This window comes from Amblyomma americanum, chromosome 1 (assembly GCF_052857255.1).
Source record: "Amblyomma americanum isolate KBUSLIRL-KWMA chromosome 1, ASM5285725v1, whole genome shotgun sequence".
In the NCBI taxonomy this organism is placed as follows: Eukaryota; Metazoa; Arthropoda; class Arachnida; order Ixodida; family Ixodidae; genus Amblyomma; species Amblyomma americanum.
This window is the reverse complement of record NC_135497.1, coordinates 98,510,025-98,522,142: the sequence shown is the minus strand read 5'-3', so window position 1 is coordinate 98,522,142 and position 12,118 is coordinate 98,510,025. Positions and strand designations below refer to the sequence as shown.

At 43.2% G+C, this 12,118-nt stretch overlaps 1 protein-coding gene across 3 annotated transcripts in view; it reads left to right on the top strand.

Annotated features, from left to right (window-relative positions):
- The window catches only part of Arms (Ankyrin repeat-rich membrane spanning), a 69,234-nt gene that overhangs the window by 14,101 nt on the left and 43,015 nt on the right, over nucleotides 1-12,118 (top strand). For all 3 annotated transcript variants that reach the window (XM_077646314.1, XM_077646313.1, XM_077646315.1), the window contains exons 7-13: nucleotides 2,113-2,211; nucleotides 4,549-4,746; nucleotides 4,841-4,939; nucleotides 5,025-5,123; nucleotides 6,840-7,017; nucleotides 7,622-7,786; nucleotides 10,570-10,752. In XM_077646314.1, the coding sequence (XP_077502440.1) occupies nucleotides 2,113-2,211; nucleotides 4,549-4,746; nucleotides 4,841-4,939; nucleotides 5,025-5,123; nucleotides 6,840-7,017; nucleotides 7,622-7,786; nucleotides 10,570-10,752 (1,021 nt within the window). The remainder of the gene's footprint in view (nucleotides 1-2,112; nucleotides 2,212-4,548; nucleotides 4,747-4,840; nucleotides 4,940-5,024; nucleotides 5,124-6,839; nucleotides 7,018-7,621; nucleotides 7,787-10,569; nucleotides 10,753-12,118) is intronic.

Below are 12,118 nucleotides of genomic sequence, written 5' to 3'. Positions count from 1 at the left end.
GTAATATAAGATTATTTTGCAGAAAATACTGCTGTTCTTGCTTGAAAAGTCGAAAAAGTAGCCATAAACTCTCGTGTCAGCACACAGGCCGAGAGTATCTATCAGAAGTGCTGGTAAAAATGGCGCCCTTCGCATCAAAAATGCAGTAGAGATGCCTCATCTGACTGAAAGACAAATAAACCACCTGCTACTGGATAAGAAGCTGTTACTAACAAAGTTGCATGCTTTTCTTAGGTGTGGAATGGAGTACGAGAGTCTCATTGCTCGGGTGAACGAGTTGTGGCGAACTCAGTAGGTCGCGAATGGCAGAAAGGCTAATGTCATTAAATTTATACGTGTGGCACTGCACATTAAAACTTAAGGCAGTAAGCACTTAATGGCATTAAATTTGCCCGTGTGGCATGGGTATTATTTTTATTTTCGAGCATTCTTCATGAGGGGTATTGAAAGTGAATGTGCTACTCTTAGAAAAAAGGTGTTTGCTAAATGGAAGCTGTTTCTTAATATACACAGGGGAAAGAAAAATAATTATATAGGAGCATGGTGGAAATTTAATAAGGAAATTTTGAGTGTAAATTGAGGTTTTTCTTCATTTTTTTGGTAGAATTTGGAGTGCTGTACTCTGAAGTAGTTATGTTTCATAAATGCATACATGTTATAGTTTTGGAGCACGTATGTAGTAGTAGTGTATTTTGATCCTGTTCTTAGCTTGCTTTGTGACCTTTGTTAATAGAGTCGTAGCTGCTGAATGTTTTTTTTTTTTCTTTCTCTTTCCAAGAAGTACATCATACTTTGCAAAATTTTTGTGAATGATTTATTACCGTAGTTACACGATTGTTAAAGTCGACCCCCCACATCACATTTCTGAAAAAAAAAAAAAAGAGCTTGGAGGTTGTTTACACTTGGTCTTTAATAATAGAACGCTATAGCACTATCCTGCGGCCTCCACTTATTGCCAGCCGCTATCGGCTGCCGCGCACAGGCGTGTCTGTGGGCACATTCTAAGACTAAAATGCATTAGTCACTGGATTACTCGTCCACACTTGCGCCATCGTCCTCACTAGCACTGCAGTCGTGATCGCTGCTGCGGTCCCACAGCTCGTCGTTCTAACGTCGTCGTGCAGCGAAATCCCGCACTTCGCAAGCATCCACATCACGACATCGCATGGAACAGCTGAAAATTTTGCCCCGCTGCAGCTGCCACACCTGTATCACCCGTTGCAAACGTCGAACTTGCAGCCCGGTGCGCAGTTGTTCGTTTCTTCGGCGTTAAGAATGACAGCCATCTTGAATGTAGCCATGAACGAGTGCCGGTTGCTTACCGGACCTGGAGCACAAATGACGAAACACTACAATAAACATTAAAAACTTGTGAAACGCAACCGGCAGTAGTCAAATGCGTCAGACCCAAAGAGAAACTATGCGTGAGCGGCGTCGGCTCTTCCGTCGGCTACCGACACTTTTCGGCACTGCTGCCGTTCGGAGTGGCGGTGCTGCCGCGATTGGAACAGCGGCCCTACCATCAACTATCGACACTCCCTTGAGTGCCGAGTGCGCGGTTGAAAGTAAAGAAAAAAATTTGGAGGACAGCTGTTAAAAGTAGAGCGCGAATGCGTTATCGGGCCGTTGCCACTTATCAGAAGACCCAATCTGCGGCCACCTGTGGGGAGTGGGCTGGTGCCCGCTTGCTGCTTATAAACAGCCACCATCGGCGGCCTTGCGTGGGGTGGGGATGCTGGTTCTGCGCGTTAACATAGCAGCTGCTCAAGGCCAGCACCAAGAGCGATGTGACGGAGCCGCGCAGAAAAAATGCAACCACACTGTAGCATGCCTGATATCTCATTTGCCTCACCTTGATTTATGATGCGATGCTTTGGTTTTGATTTTAAGTCGACCCCCCCCACTTTCGGATTTTCAAATTTTGAAAATTGGTCGACTTACAATCGTGTAAATAGGGTACATTAACTTTTTAAAGAAAGTTCTTTGTTGTTATGTGTACTGCCTCAAGCTATGCATTATTTTTTTGCAAACTGATTGGAGTTTAGTGCAGAAGGTTCATTGGACACGTTTTGAAAGCAAGTGCAGTTTACTCATGTTTATGTTTAATTACAGTACTCATGGACAGCTTTGATAATTGCCACGAAGGGGAACTACTCTGATATTGTTAGCATGCTGTTGGAGTACAAGCCAAATGTAAATGCTGTTGATGCTGTGAGTAGCCTACTTTTTGTTTTATTTTTATTGCAACGGTGTACCTGCTGGCATAAGGTATTTACAAATATAGGTACACTTGACTCTCGAAGAAAGTTCAGTAACTTTTACTGAAGAAGTCTTCTGAAGTATAAATACTAGGGGTGTGCGAATATTCGAAATTTCAAATACGAATCGAATACGTTTGATATGCGATTCGTATTCGTATTCGAAAATTGATATTCGTGAATTCCGAATACTCTAAAATTTCCGAATACTCGCCAGCGATCGTATACTGTGCATACTTTCATAAATTCGACCGTGGCAAAACGACAATATCTGGGCAATTTAGCCGATAATCGAGTTAAAAATTCCAGGAAAACAATGCAGAGGTCCTATCCCCTTCCTTCTCCACCGTTTATCACGCGGACCGACCGCATCCCGACGCCGCAAGGCTTCACCTCGTGAGAATTTCCCCAAGTGGGCTTTCCCACATATTACTCGTGCTGCGAACAAGATGGCCGACGGGCCGCTTCGAGCAATCGCAACGCGAAATCGCGCTTTTTTATTCCTTCGGTTATATGTTACATATTTAATGCCCACATCGGAATAATGCGTCCTGTCGCCTTCATAACTCTCCAGGCGTGACTTAATAATAATAATAATTCGTTTTTTGGGGAAAGGAAATGGCGCAGTATCTGTCTCATATATCTTTGGACACCTGAACCGCGCCGTAAGGGAAGGGTTAAAGGAGGGAGTGAAAGAAGAAAGGAAGAATAGGTGCCGTAGTGGAGGGCTCCGGAATAATTTCGACCACCTGGGGATCTTTAACATGCACTGACATCGCACAGCACACGGGCGCCTTAGCGTTTTTCCTCCATAAAAACGCAGCTGCCGCGGTCGGGTTCGAACCCGGGAACTCCGGATCAGTAGTCAAGCGCCCTAACCACTGAGCCACCGCGGCGGGGCAATCCGCCATCCCATTCTATGAACTACGCTATGCGGGAAAGCCTACTTGCAGAATGCCGCGGGAGCCTCCTGCAGGCGCGCGTCTAGTAGTCACAATAGGGCTAGCGATCCTGTTAAAATCTCGCCTATTGCATGGTGCATTGTGACCTGCACACCTCCTTAGCGGGCGTAACGGCAGGTGTGGCAACAATCGGGACGCCTCTGTCGCTAGGGCAAAAAAATAGCCTGGCTGCGTAGTTTCGTTTTCTAAGCTTCACCACTGCGCCGCGGCAACTTCAAATGTCGGCCCGCGCATTCGCCGATAGTCCAATCCCAGCTCCACGCGGCTTATTTCTTTTTTCCTTTTTAAAAACCACGTGCCGCTCCGACGCCAGTGTGTGTTCCCCGACCCCTTGCTTGCATTTGTGCTGTTCTTCCAGCACTCCAAAACGGGTGGCTCGTCACGGGCTTACAGGTGTTATCGCTATGGAGCCGCCTCATAAGGCCTTACTGTATCTTCAGCATTTTCGACAGCATTTTTTTTTTCGGCGGGGCGCGACAACTTTATTAACAGAGGCCTTAGGATGAACCAGGCATTTCTTCCGGCCGCTTGAACTCCGAATGAATGAGGCTTAATAGTCATCATGTTCTTTTTTTGTTGCCAGTCTTGTCATCTTATGGATTTTGTTTTGCATGACCTCATTATAGTTTGGATACTGTTATGCTGTCTAATCAAGTAGTATACACTTCTGTGCACATCATGTTTTTTTATATGGTACTGAGGCAGTCTAGTTTTGTTTATTTTAGTTGCAAAGACCATACACTATTTTGAAAAAAAATAAGGGCAACAACGTTTGCTTGCTCATTGTTTTCTGAATTTTTTTTGTAGTGAACTGATATTCGATATTCGATTCAATATTCGAAGCCATTTTTTCTTCATATTCGTATTCGATTCGTATTCGAAAATTTCAATATTCGCACACCCCTAATAAGTACCTATTGTTCTACTACTATGTTGTTTACCAGCTACTTTATGGCAAGTCATTTGCCACCATTCATTTGTCTGATAAGTAATTAGTACCTTTGCATTGGTATCGACTGCTGCTGCTGGTATCAGTGGCATCAGCTTTCTTAAATTAGATTTGAAATTGAAATTAATTATGTTGCATGTGATTGTTTGAAATCTTCGTTTTCATTCTGCTGTATGTATTGTATGAGGGTGATCTGAAGGATTTGTATTAAATATTGTGTGCAATTTATGTTTGGGAAAATCTTTATAGCTATAGATGAAAAAAAAACGTATTGGAAAGTCAAAAGGAAATGTGTAGGGAACCTGGGTCAAAGTGACTTGTTTCTTTAAGACCTGCTGTGGAGGTGAATATGAAAATTCATCATGCTTATTCATTCCAGGATGGCTACACAGCACTGGCCATTGCTTGCAAGGAAGGGTTCACTGATATTGCAGTGTCTCTGTTGAACGCTGGTGCCTATGTCAACATGCATGATCGTAGTGGAGACACGAACCTGATCCATGCGGCAAAGGCTGGGAACTTTTCCATTGTGGATGTACTACTAAAGAAGTACGCAGATGTTGATGTGCAAGGCATGGTATGTACTTCCTCCATTATCCCTGTGATTATGAACATTGTGTTACTTCCTGTTTCTCTGTTTGACAGAGTTTTCGACATAATTTCTTCTACAGGACAGGAAAACTGCTCTTTATTGGGCTGTGGAGAAAGGATACACGGACATTGTGCGTGTTATCCTTAATGCCAATCCAAACCTTGAGCTGCCAACAAAGGTCAGTGTGCTAACGTACTGGGCTGATTTCCACAAAGTCTTTTCATGGAGGGAGGAAAGATCTGTAACCTGTTGTCTTTATGCAGGATGGAGACACTCCACTGATGAAAGCAACCCGAATCCGCAGCACAGAGATAGTGCAGATGTTAATTGACAAAAAGGCGAAAGTTTCTGCTACAGACAAGGTGAGAGTTGGCAACTTGCAGCACCCTCTACAATATAGCATATGTTTCCCAAACGAAAACTGTCGTTCGCAGATGGAATTCTTGCATTCTTGTGCGAAAAAGAAGTGGGGAGATGCCTGTTTATCTGTTTGACAGGGAAGTTGTTGAAAGGTCACAATAGAGTAGCCAAGAACGCTTTCCATTGAATCCAAAGTTCCCACTGACTCTAGCCATGGTCGCATCCCTTCACCAACACTAGTCTCTAGCTTATCCACAATAGATACTCATCTCTCCCCTTTCGTGTTCAGAGCAGGGATGCAACTGCAAGCAAGACAGTTACAGTGGTGCAAGAGAATGTACCATTGTACCCTTTTAACAACTGCCCATAGGTCCACGCAGGTTAAGGGGCATCCCTCTCGCTCCTTTTCTAAAAGGAATACAATGGAGGGTGTTTGCCTCATCTCCCCTTGCTCAAAACCCTTCTGTTGGCAGAGGAGGAAGTGAAAACCGAGTCTGTGAAGGAAGGTTTTTGTTTGGAGAAATTTCCCTAGAAGTCAGCTTTCCTGGAATTCAGCAGGCTGGGCGCATGCGCAGAACGTTACTGGAAAAAGGTCCATGCTTCCCAGAAGGCTGTGTGTCATTTGGTGGTGTGACTTGTACGAAAGCAAAATGTGTCACATGCTTTGTTTCATTAATATTCATTCTTGGCAGACCGTTCACTGTAGCAGCTTTAGTAGGTGGTGGATAATGCATGCTGCAAACTTCATAGAAGATGGATTTGCAGAAATGTTTTGCGGAGTATGGTGGCAGTTTGACACATTGCTATGGCCGTATGGTGGCAGTTTGACTCATTGCTATGGCCTTGAGTCAGCTTCATAATGGTGTGCATTGCCAAATGGACTGTAATTTGCTGGTTGCATTCTGAAGCTTGAGAGGTGCAGACATCTGCAAATGCTGTTTATTGTGCTCTGGAACTCATCATTCAAGTACTGTAGACAAGACTGGGATAGAAAGTGCAGTAGTAATGCACTATTTACATTTTCTTTTGTCTCATGTAAATAATTCATTCCTTGGTTGTTGCAGTTTGTTTAAACTCTTTTTGGTACAGGAGTGATGTAGACGAATGCTTCAATAAATGAACGATAAGTCTCTGCATGTTTAGTTGTACCGTTATGGTAGCATATGATGCCATGTTAGCAGAAGTTAGATTGATTATCTTCTGTGTCCAGTTGCATGCATTTACACTTTTTATGATGGTTATGTGGTTGTGAAATTTACGTGTGATTGCTGATATGGTTAGTGTTAGTTTGTACTGTTGATATTCATTTCACCACATTTTTTTTGTGACTTTGGGCCGTGAAACACTTCAGATTTTTTTCAAGGTTTTTTTTTTCTGGTTTTCAGCTTTTACAGGATATTTTTCGTGACAACGCTTGCGTGTGTACTGTCAGTGCCAAAAGCATGCGGGATGCTGAATGCGCAAAAATTCAAATTTCATACACCCTTAGCAGGCTACCTGGTATTCAGTGGTCTAGTCAGAACTTGCATGGGAAGCTCACGTTTTGTAGCCTTTCATGCCATGATGAATGAATTCTTACTCTTTATGGATCTGGTATCATGGAGACTTTTGTCTTCAATAATATGGCAATAAAAAAAATGTGGTAATGAAGGCTTATTGCATTTCTTTTTTTTTCAATGAAGATTGCATAACTGGTGTTTCTTCTCTTTTTTTGACAGAGAGGGGACACAGCATTGCATATAGCAATGCGTGCGCGTAGCAAAGGAATTGTGGAGATACTTCTGCGCAATCCAAAAAACAGCCAACTTTTATATAGACCAAATCGCAGCAATGAGACTCCCTACAACATTGATACAAGCCACCAGAAGAGCATCCTTGCCCAAATTTTTGGTGCTCGTGAGTGTTGACGTTCACTTTCATTTGCAGTAATCGCCAGACTGCAAGCTTCAGTGTGCTGTTAAGTTGTAGTCTTGAACATTTTTATAGAGTCACAAGCTGTGCTGTCCCTTGGGTCTCCTTTACATGTGTGCCCTTTTAGGTGTGGTTTTGCTATTCAGGAAACTTACGTGACAGGTCATTCAAAGCAAAACTCATGGGGGTCAAGCCATATTTTTTGTTGTTGCGGTTGCAGCAGTTGGCACTGCTTTTCAGACATGCTTGGCAGTGACTTACGTAGCGACATGGGTGCTCATTCTTAAAAAAAAATATTCTTTAAATACTAGAAAAATGTTGCTGCTCGATAGCTTCCACACTGCACATTTTGTTACCAGTAGCATGCTACACGTGCTTTCCCTCTGATTTAGCCATGTCCTTGCATGCACCTGTGATGGTACTTAAGCTGAACATTGATTACCCTTTTGAGTTTTGTGGTTTTGTGATAATCCTTACTGCTCCGGTGTAGTTATTGTACTATCTTATTTGTAGAGTGTGTTTCTGATTCAAGCTAAAATTTTTTCTGTTGTACTTTGGATGACTTAAAATTGCTGCGGTGTTCTTGCAGGTCGTCTGAACACAAATGAGGACAATGAAAACATGCTGGGCTATGATTTGTACAGTAGTGCTCTGGCAGACATTTTGAGCGAGCCGTCTTTGTCAATGCCCATATCAGTAGGTCTCTATGCTCGCTGGGGAAGTGGCAAGTCTTTCCTGCTTGGCAAGCTTGAAGGTGAGATACTGGAAGGGCTAGAGTTCTTCTTGATAGTAATAAGTGTTTTGCGTATGGGGGGGGGGGCTCTTCATCTTATCAGCAGTGTTCTTTATATTTTTTTTTGTGGAAACTGATGATTGAAAACGCATTTTTTTACAGCTATAGATGTGTATGGGTCATTGTTTGTATAAACGATATTGCCGTTGCCATTCTATTTTGGGGGGCTGCGCTCACCTGCTGGGCAGTGAGCATGTTATCGGGGTGGGCCTAAGCTGTTGGGCCAGGGAGGGGCCCTCTTCCTGCCACCATAGTGACCATACAGCTGCCACCATACAGCTGCAAGTAGGAGACATGCTGACTACGTTGCACCATCTGTGAAAGCGTAATTGCACACATGGCCAGACCCCCATACAAGGGTTACAGAGGTAGGGGGGGGGGGGGGGGGTTGCATGCAAAGAAGACATTTTCAACCTCTTCAGAACATACGAGCTTATAGCTGTTGCCTTGCTATCTTCAGTTTCCTCTCGCTGGCTTTTGAGAAGTTAGGATTCGCTGAGAATGAGGAACTAGGAGGAAGTCCAGGGAAGGCACTTCTTGAATCATAAGGCTGTGGTTATCACTAGTGACAATGAATGTGTGGTATCGACGATGGGTAAATGGGATTGAAACATGATTGTGTCTCCATAGCTAGCACTCATTATATGCATTACAATGCATGTAATCAGCATTGATTCTTTTTCTACTTTTGAAGAGTTCGGAAAAGTTCGTGCTGCAATTTAAAGGAAAGCAGGACAGGTGCATAGGAAAAGTCTTTGGACTGCAATCAGTTCATGCTGTGTGTTTGTGGTATTGTTCACACCATGCAATCTTTATGTCAGAGCATAAATTGTCACAAAGTATGGCCGCATTATAAGCTTGTGCTCAGTTCTCTTTGTGTTTTTTACACCATACCACCTTTGTCAATCACATAGCAGCGCAGTAGAATGACCGGTTGAGACATTTTCCGCTACAGCTATGAAACCCAATGGGAGCTCTCTGCATAAAGGAAAACCTTGACTAATCTTTCTGCCACTTCAATTTCCTTGAGATTAAAGAAGCTCCTTGATTGTGAATTATTTTTAGTTGCTTACCAGTTTGTCCCTGTTTGTGTGCTTGTTTGTCTTTGTTTGTGCATTTGTCTGAAGCCTGCTTCGTGGCAGGCTATCCACAAAGACTGCCTGCCGGCTTGCCCAGAGAGGTGTGTGTGTGTGTGTGTGTGTGTGTGTGTGTGTGTGTGTGTGTGTGTGTGTGTGTGTGTGTGTGTGTGTGTGTGTGTGTGTGTGTGTGTGTGTGTGTGTGTGTGTGTGTGTGTGTGTGTGTGTGTGTGTGTGTGTGTGTGTGTGTGTGTGTGTGTGTGTGTGTGTGTGTGTGTGTGTGTGTGTGTGTGTGTGTGTGTGTGTGTGTGTGTGTGTGTGTGTGTGTGTGTGTGTGTGTGTGTGTGTGTGTGTGTGTGTGTGTGTGTGTGTGTGTGTGTGTGTGTGTGTGTGTGTGTGTGTGTGTGTGTGTGTGTGTGTGTGTGTGTGTGTGTGTGTGTGTGTGTGTGTGTGTGTGTGTGTGTGTGTGTGTGTGTGTGTGTGTGTGTGTGTGTGTGTGTGTGTGTGTGTGTGTGTGTGTGTGTGTGTGTGTGTGTGTGTGTGTGTGTGTGTGTGTGTGTGTGTGTGTGTGTGTGTGTGTGTGTGTGTGTGTGTGTGTGTGTGTGTGTGTGTGTGTGTGTGTGTGTGTGTGTGTGTGTGTGTGTGTGTGTGTGTGTGTGTGTGTGTGTGTGTGTGTGTGTGTGTGCACACATACACACACACCTGGCAGGTTGTGATGACATTACAAGGTCACACGACCTAGGTGGCAGGTGGACAATGAACTATGCAAAACAATGGACACACAGCGCTAGCACACCTAATTCGGATTTGGCCTAACTGTGCAAATCGGCCATCATTTTTTCCCCTTTGTGTAGCCATTTTTAGTGCTGTGACCAATATGAAGTCCAAAAAGATTTCAAAAGACGCACCCAAATTAAACAGACAACAGTGGCTCAAACTTCTATCTGCTGGCTGCATAAAAGTATGGCCATGCACCATGTGGTCAAGCTGGGTGCCCAGTAACATGACAAAGATGGCACTTAGAAAACTGCATATGAATTTCCATGGGTGTAGTCCACAGGCTGCTTTTAGAGCATTGACCTCAGTGTCAAATGCATAGCACATGGGAGCACGACCCAAGCAAAAGAAAGAGAAGCCAACAAGCAAAATGGAACCATGAGCACAGTATAATTTGCATGTGGCTTGCATATTCTGAACATTGCCAACATATCTCAATGTTTTCAGGAAGCAGTGTTGAAAGCATTTCAGGTCACTCGACTTTCTAGCTGTTTGCAGGTTGAGACAAAAAAATGAGGTTTTAGTCTTTGGGTTCTTTATATGGAATCTTTATTGGCAAATTAGTGGCCCCAGTGACTTTTAGCTGTTTTACTCTCTAGCAAATCAAAGACAAGCTCCCTTATGACCATTAACACAACCAGTCAGGGTGAAAGGCGTGGCTTAGTGTCAGTTCTTCTTCTTATTATTATTAATATTATTATTTTTGAAGATGTGTTATCATGGGGCTACTAAATTGTGTACTACAGAATGTCTTTAGGTGCTTAACTCTGAGCTCTGTGTTTTTTTGTTACAATATTTGGAATGGGCTCTTTATGTCGAACTTGTATGCATGCAGTAATTTTTAGATATGCAGTTCAGTAACAGGGAAGATGCACTCACTGTCTTTGGCAGAGGACATGCGGAGCTTTGCAGTCCAGTGGATGGAACCAACATTTTCCTTCAGCTGGGTCCTGTTTTCCCTGGTATCGTTCTATTCATGCATGCTAGGCTACTGCGTTCTTCTGGCGACAGGAGATTGGCTGCTGGGAATCATCTTGGGAGCTGGCTCCTTCATGCTCACCTACTGCATTCTTTGTGAGCCCCACATGCATCTAACCGCTACTTAGCTTACTTGGGTTGCTTGAAGTTTGCCTTGCTCTACCACAGTTTGATTTTGGATAAAATGACCAGATTCTGTTGAATGTCACTATGCATTTCAGCGGTAAAAGCAAAGTGTTTTATCTTTGGAACAGGCTTTTTAAAGCGAGGTATGGCTTATTCAACCTGCTAAGCTCAATGGTCTGTCATAGAATTCTGCTGGTGTGGTCTGCTATGGTGGAGGCTGCTTATGTGATGAGTATGCCTTCTCTACCTCATTGGAGTGGATAAGTAGTTTTTCTGCACCAAACTGTTGTGCCCATATTAACCTGAAATTAAAGCTGTTTTTCGTTTGGGTGAAGAATTTGAAAGATTGCAGTGCCCTGAGGAAATTCTTAGTCTTGATGAGCATTAAAAAAATCATGAGCCTTGCTGTGTAATTGTATGGGCTTGTGGACATAGCAAATAGTTTTGAAAATTTTTTTCCTTGAAGCACTTTAGTTTAGATCAGATTTACTGTCTTGATTACACTTAACGGAAAATTTTGGACTGCTTGGATTTGAGAGCTATCAGAGCACTGGTGTTCCATTTGGGGAATTTTCCCCTTTTCATGGAATTAGATAAGCAAAACTTGGTTAAAAGGGAATTTTTACAGATTTTCAGGGCATTTTAAAACCAAAATTGTCTCACTTTTTTAACACTGTTTTCAAGCTTCTGCAGGGAAAAGGGGTCTGATTGGCTATGGCACGGAACATCACTGTATCGGAGCAGTCCTGCCTGGCTCAGTACAGCCTGCATATAGCCTTTGTCAAAAATGTACACCCCAAGGGGTTTGCTTCTAAGTTTGTATATAATGACTAGTACCCCTGGGAGTCCTGTGCTTTGGAAGGATGAGTGTGAGAAACCATCACACCTTCGAGAAATTTAGAATGTTTATGATGCAAAATGGGCCACACTGCATGGCTCGGCAACTAACCTGGTGGGCTGTATATTTTTTACAAAGGCTTTATATTAAGTGTGTGGTGCAAGAACAGCCTTATGCATATCATGTCATCAGAGCAGTAGCACATCATCTGCTGTGTGTTGTGTGCAGTGGGGCTGCTGGAGGAATCTTCTTGATATGCATCCAAATCTGTGGAGCAAGTGTGCATACTATTATACAGAAAACAATCATGCACGTGTTTTTACTTCCAACTGTTGCAAACCAAAGACAAAAAAGAAATGCACGTTGAGAAATAAGGAACTACCCTCTGTGGATGCTGTGTTTGTCAAGCTGAATGTGGATGTCATCTTTTATTGAGTTAATTTTCATGTGCTCAGATCTTTAACTTAGCAGACAGTTTTCAGTGTAGTTTTTCATTTA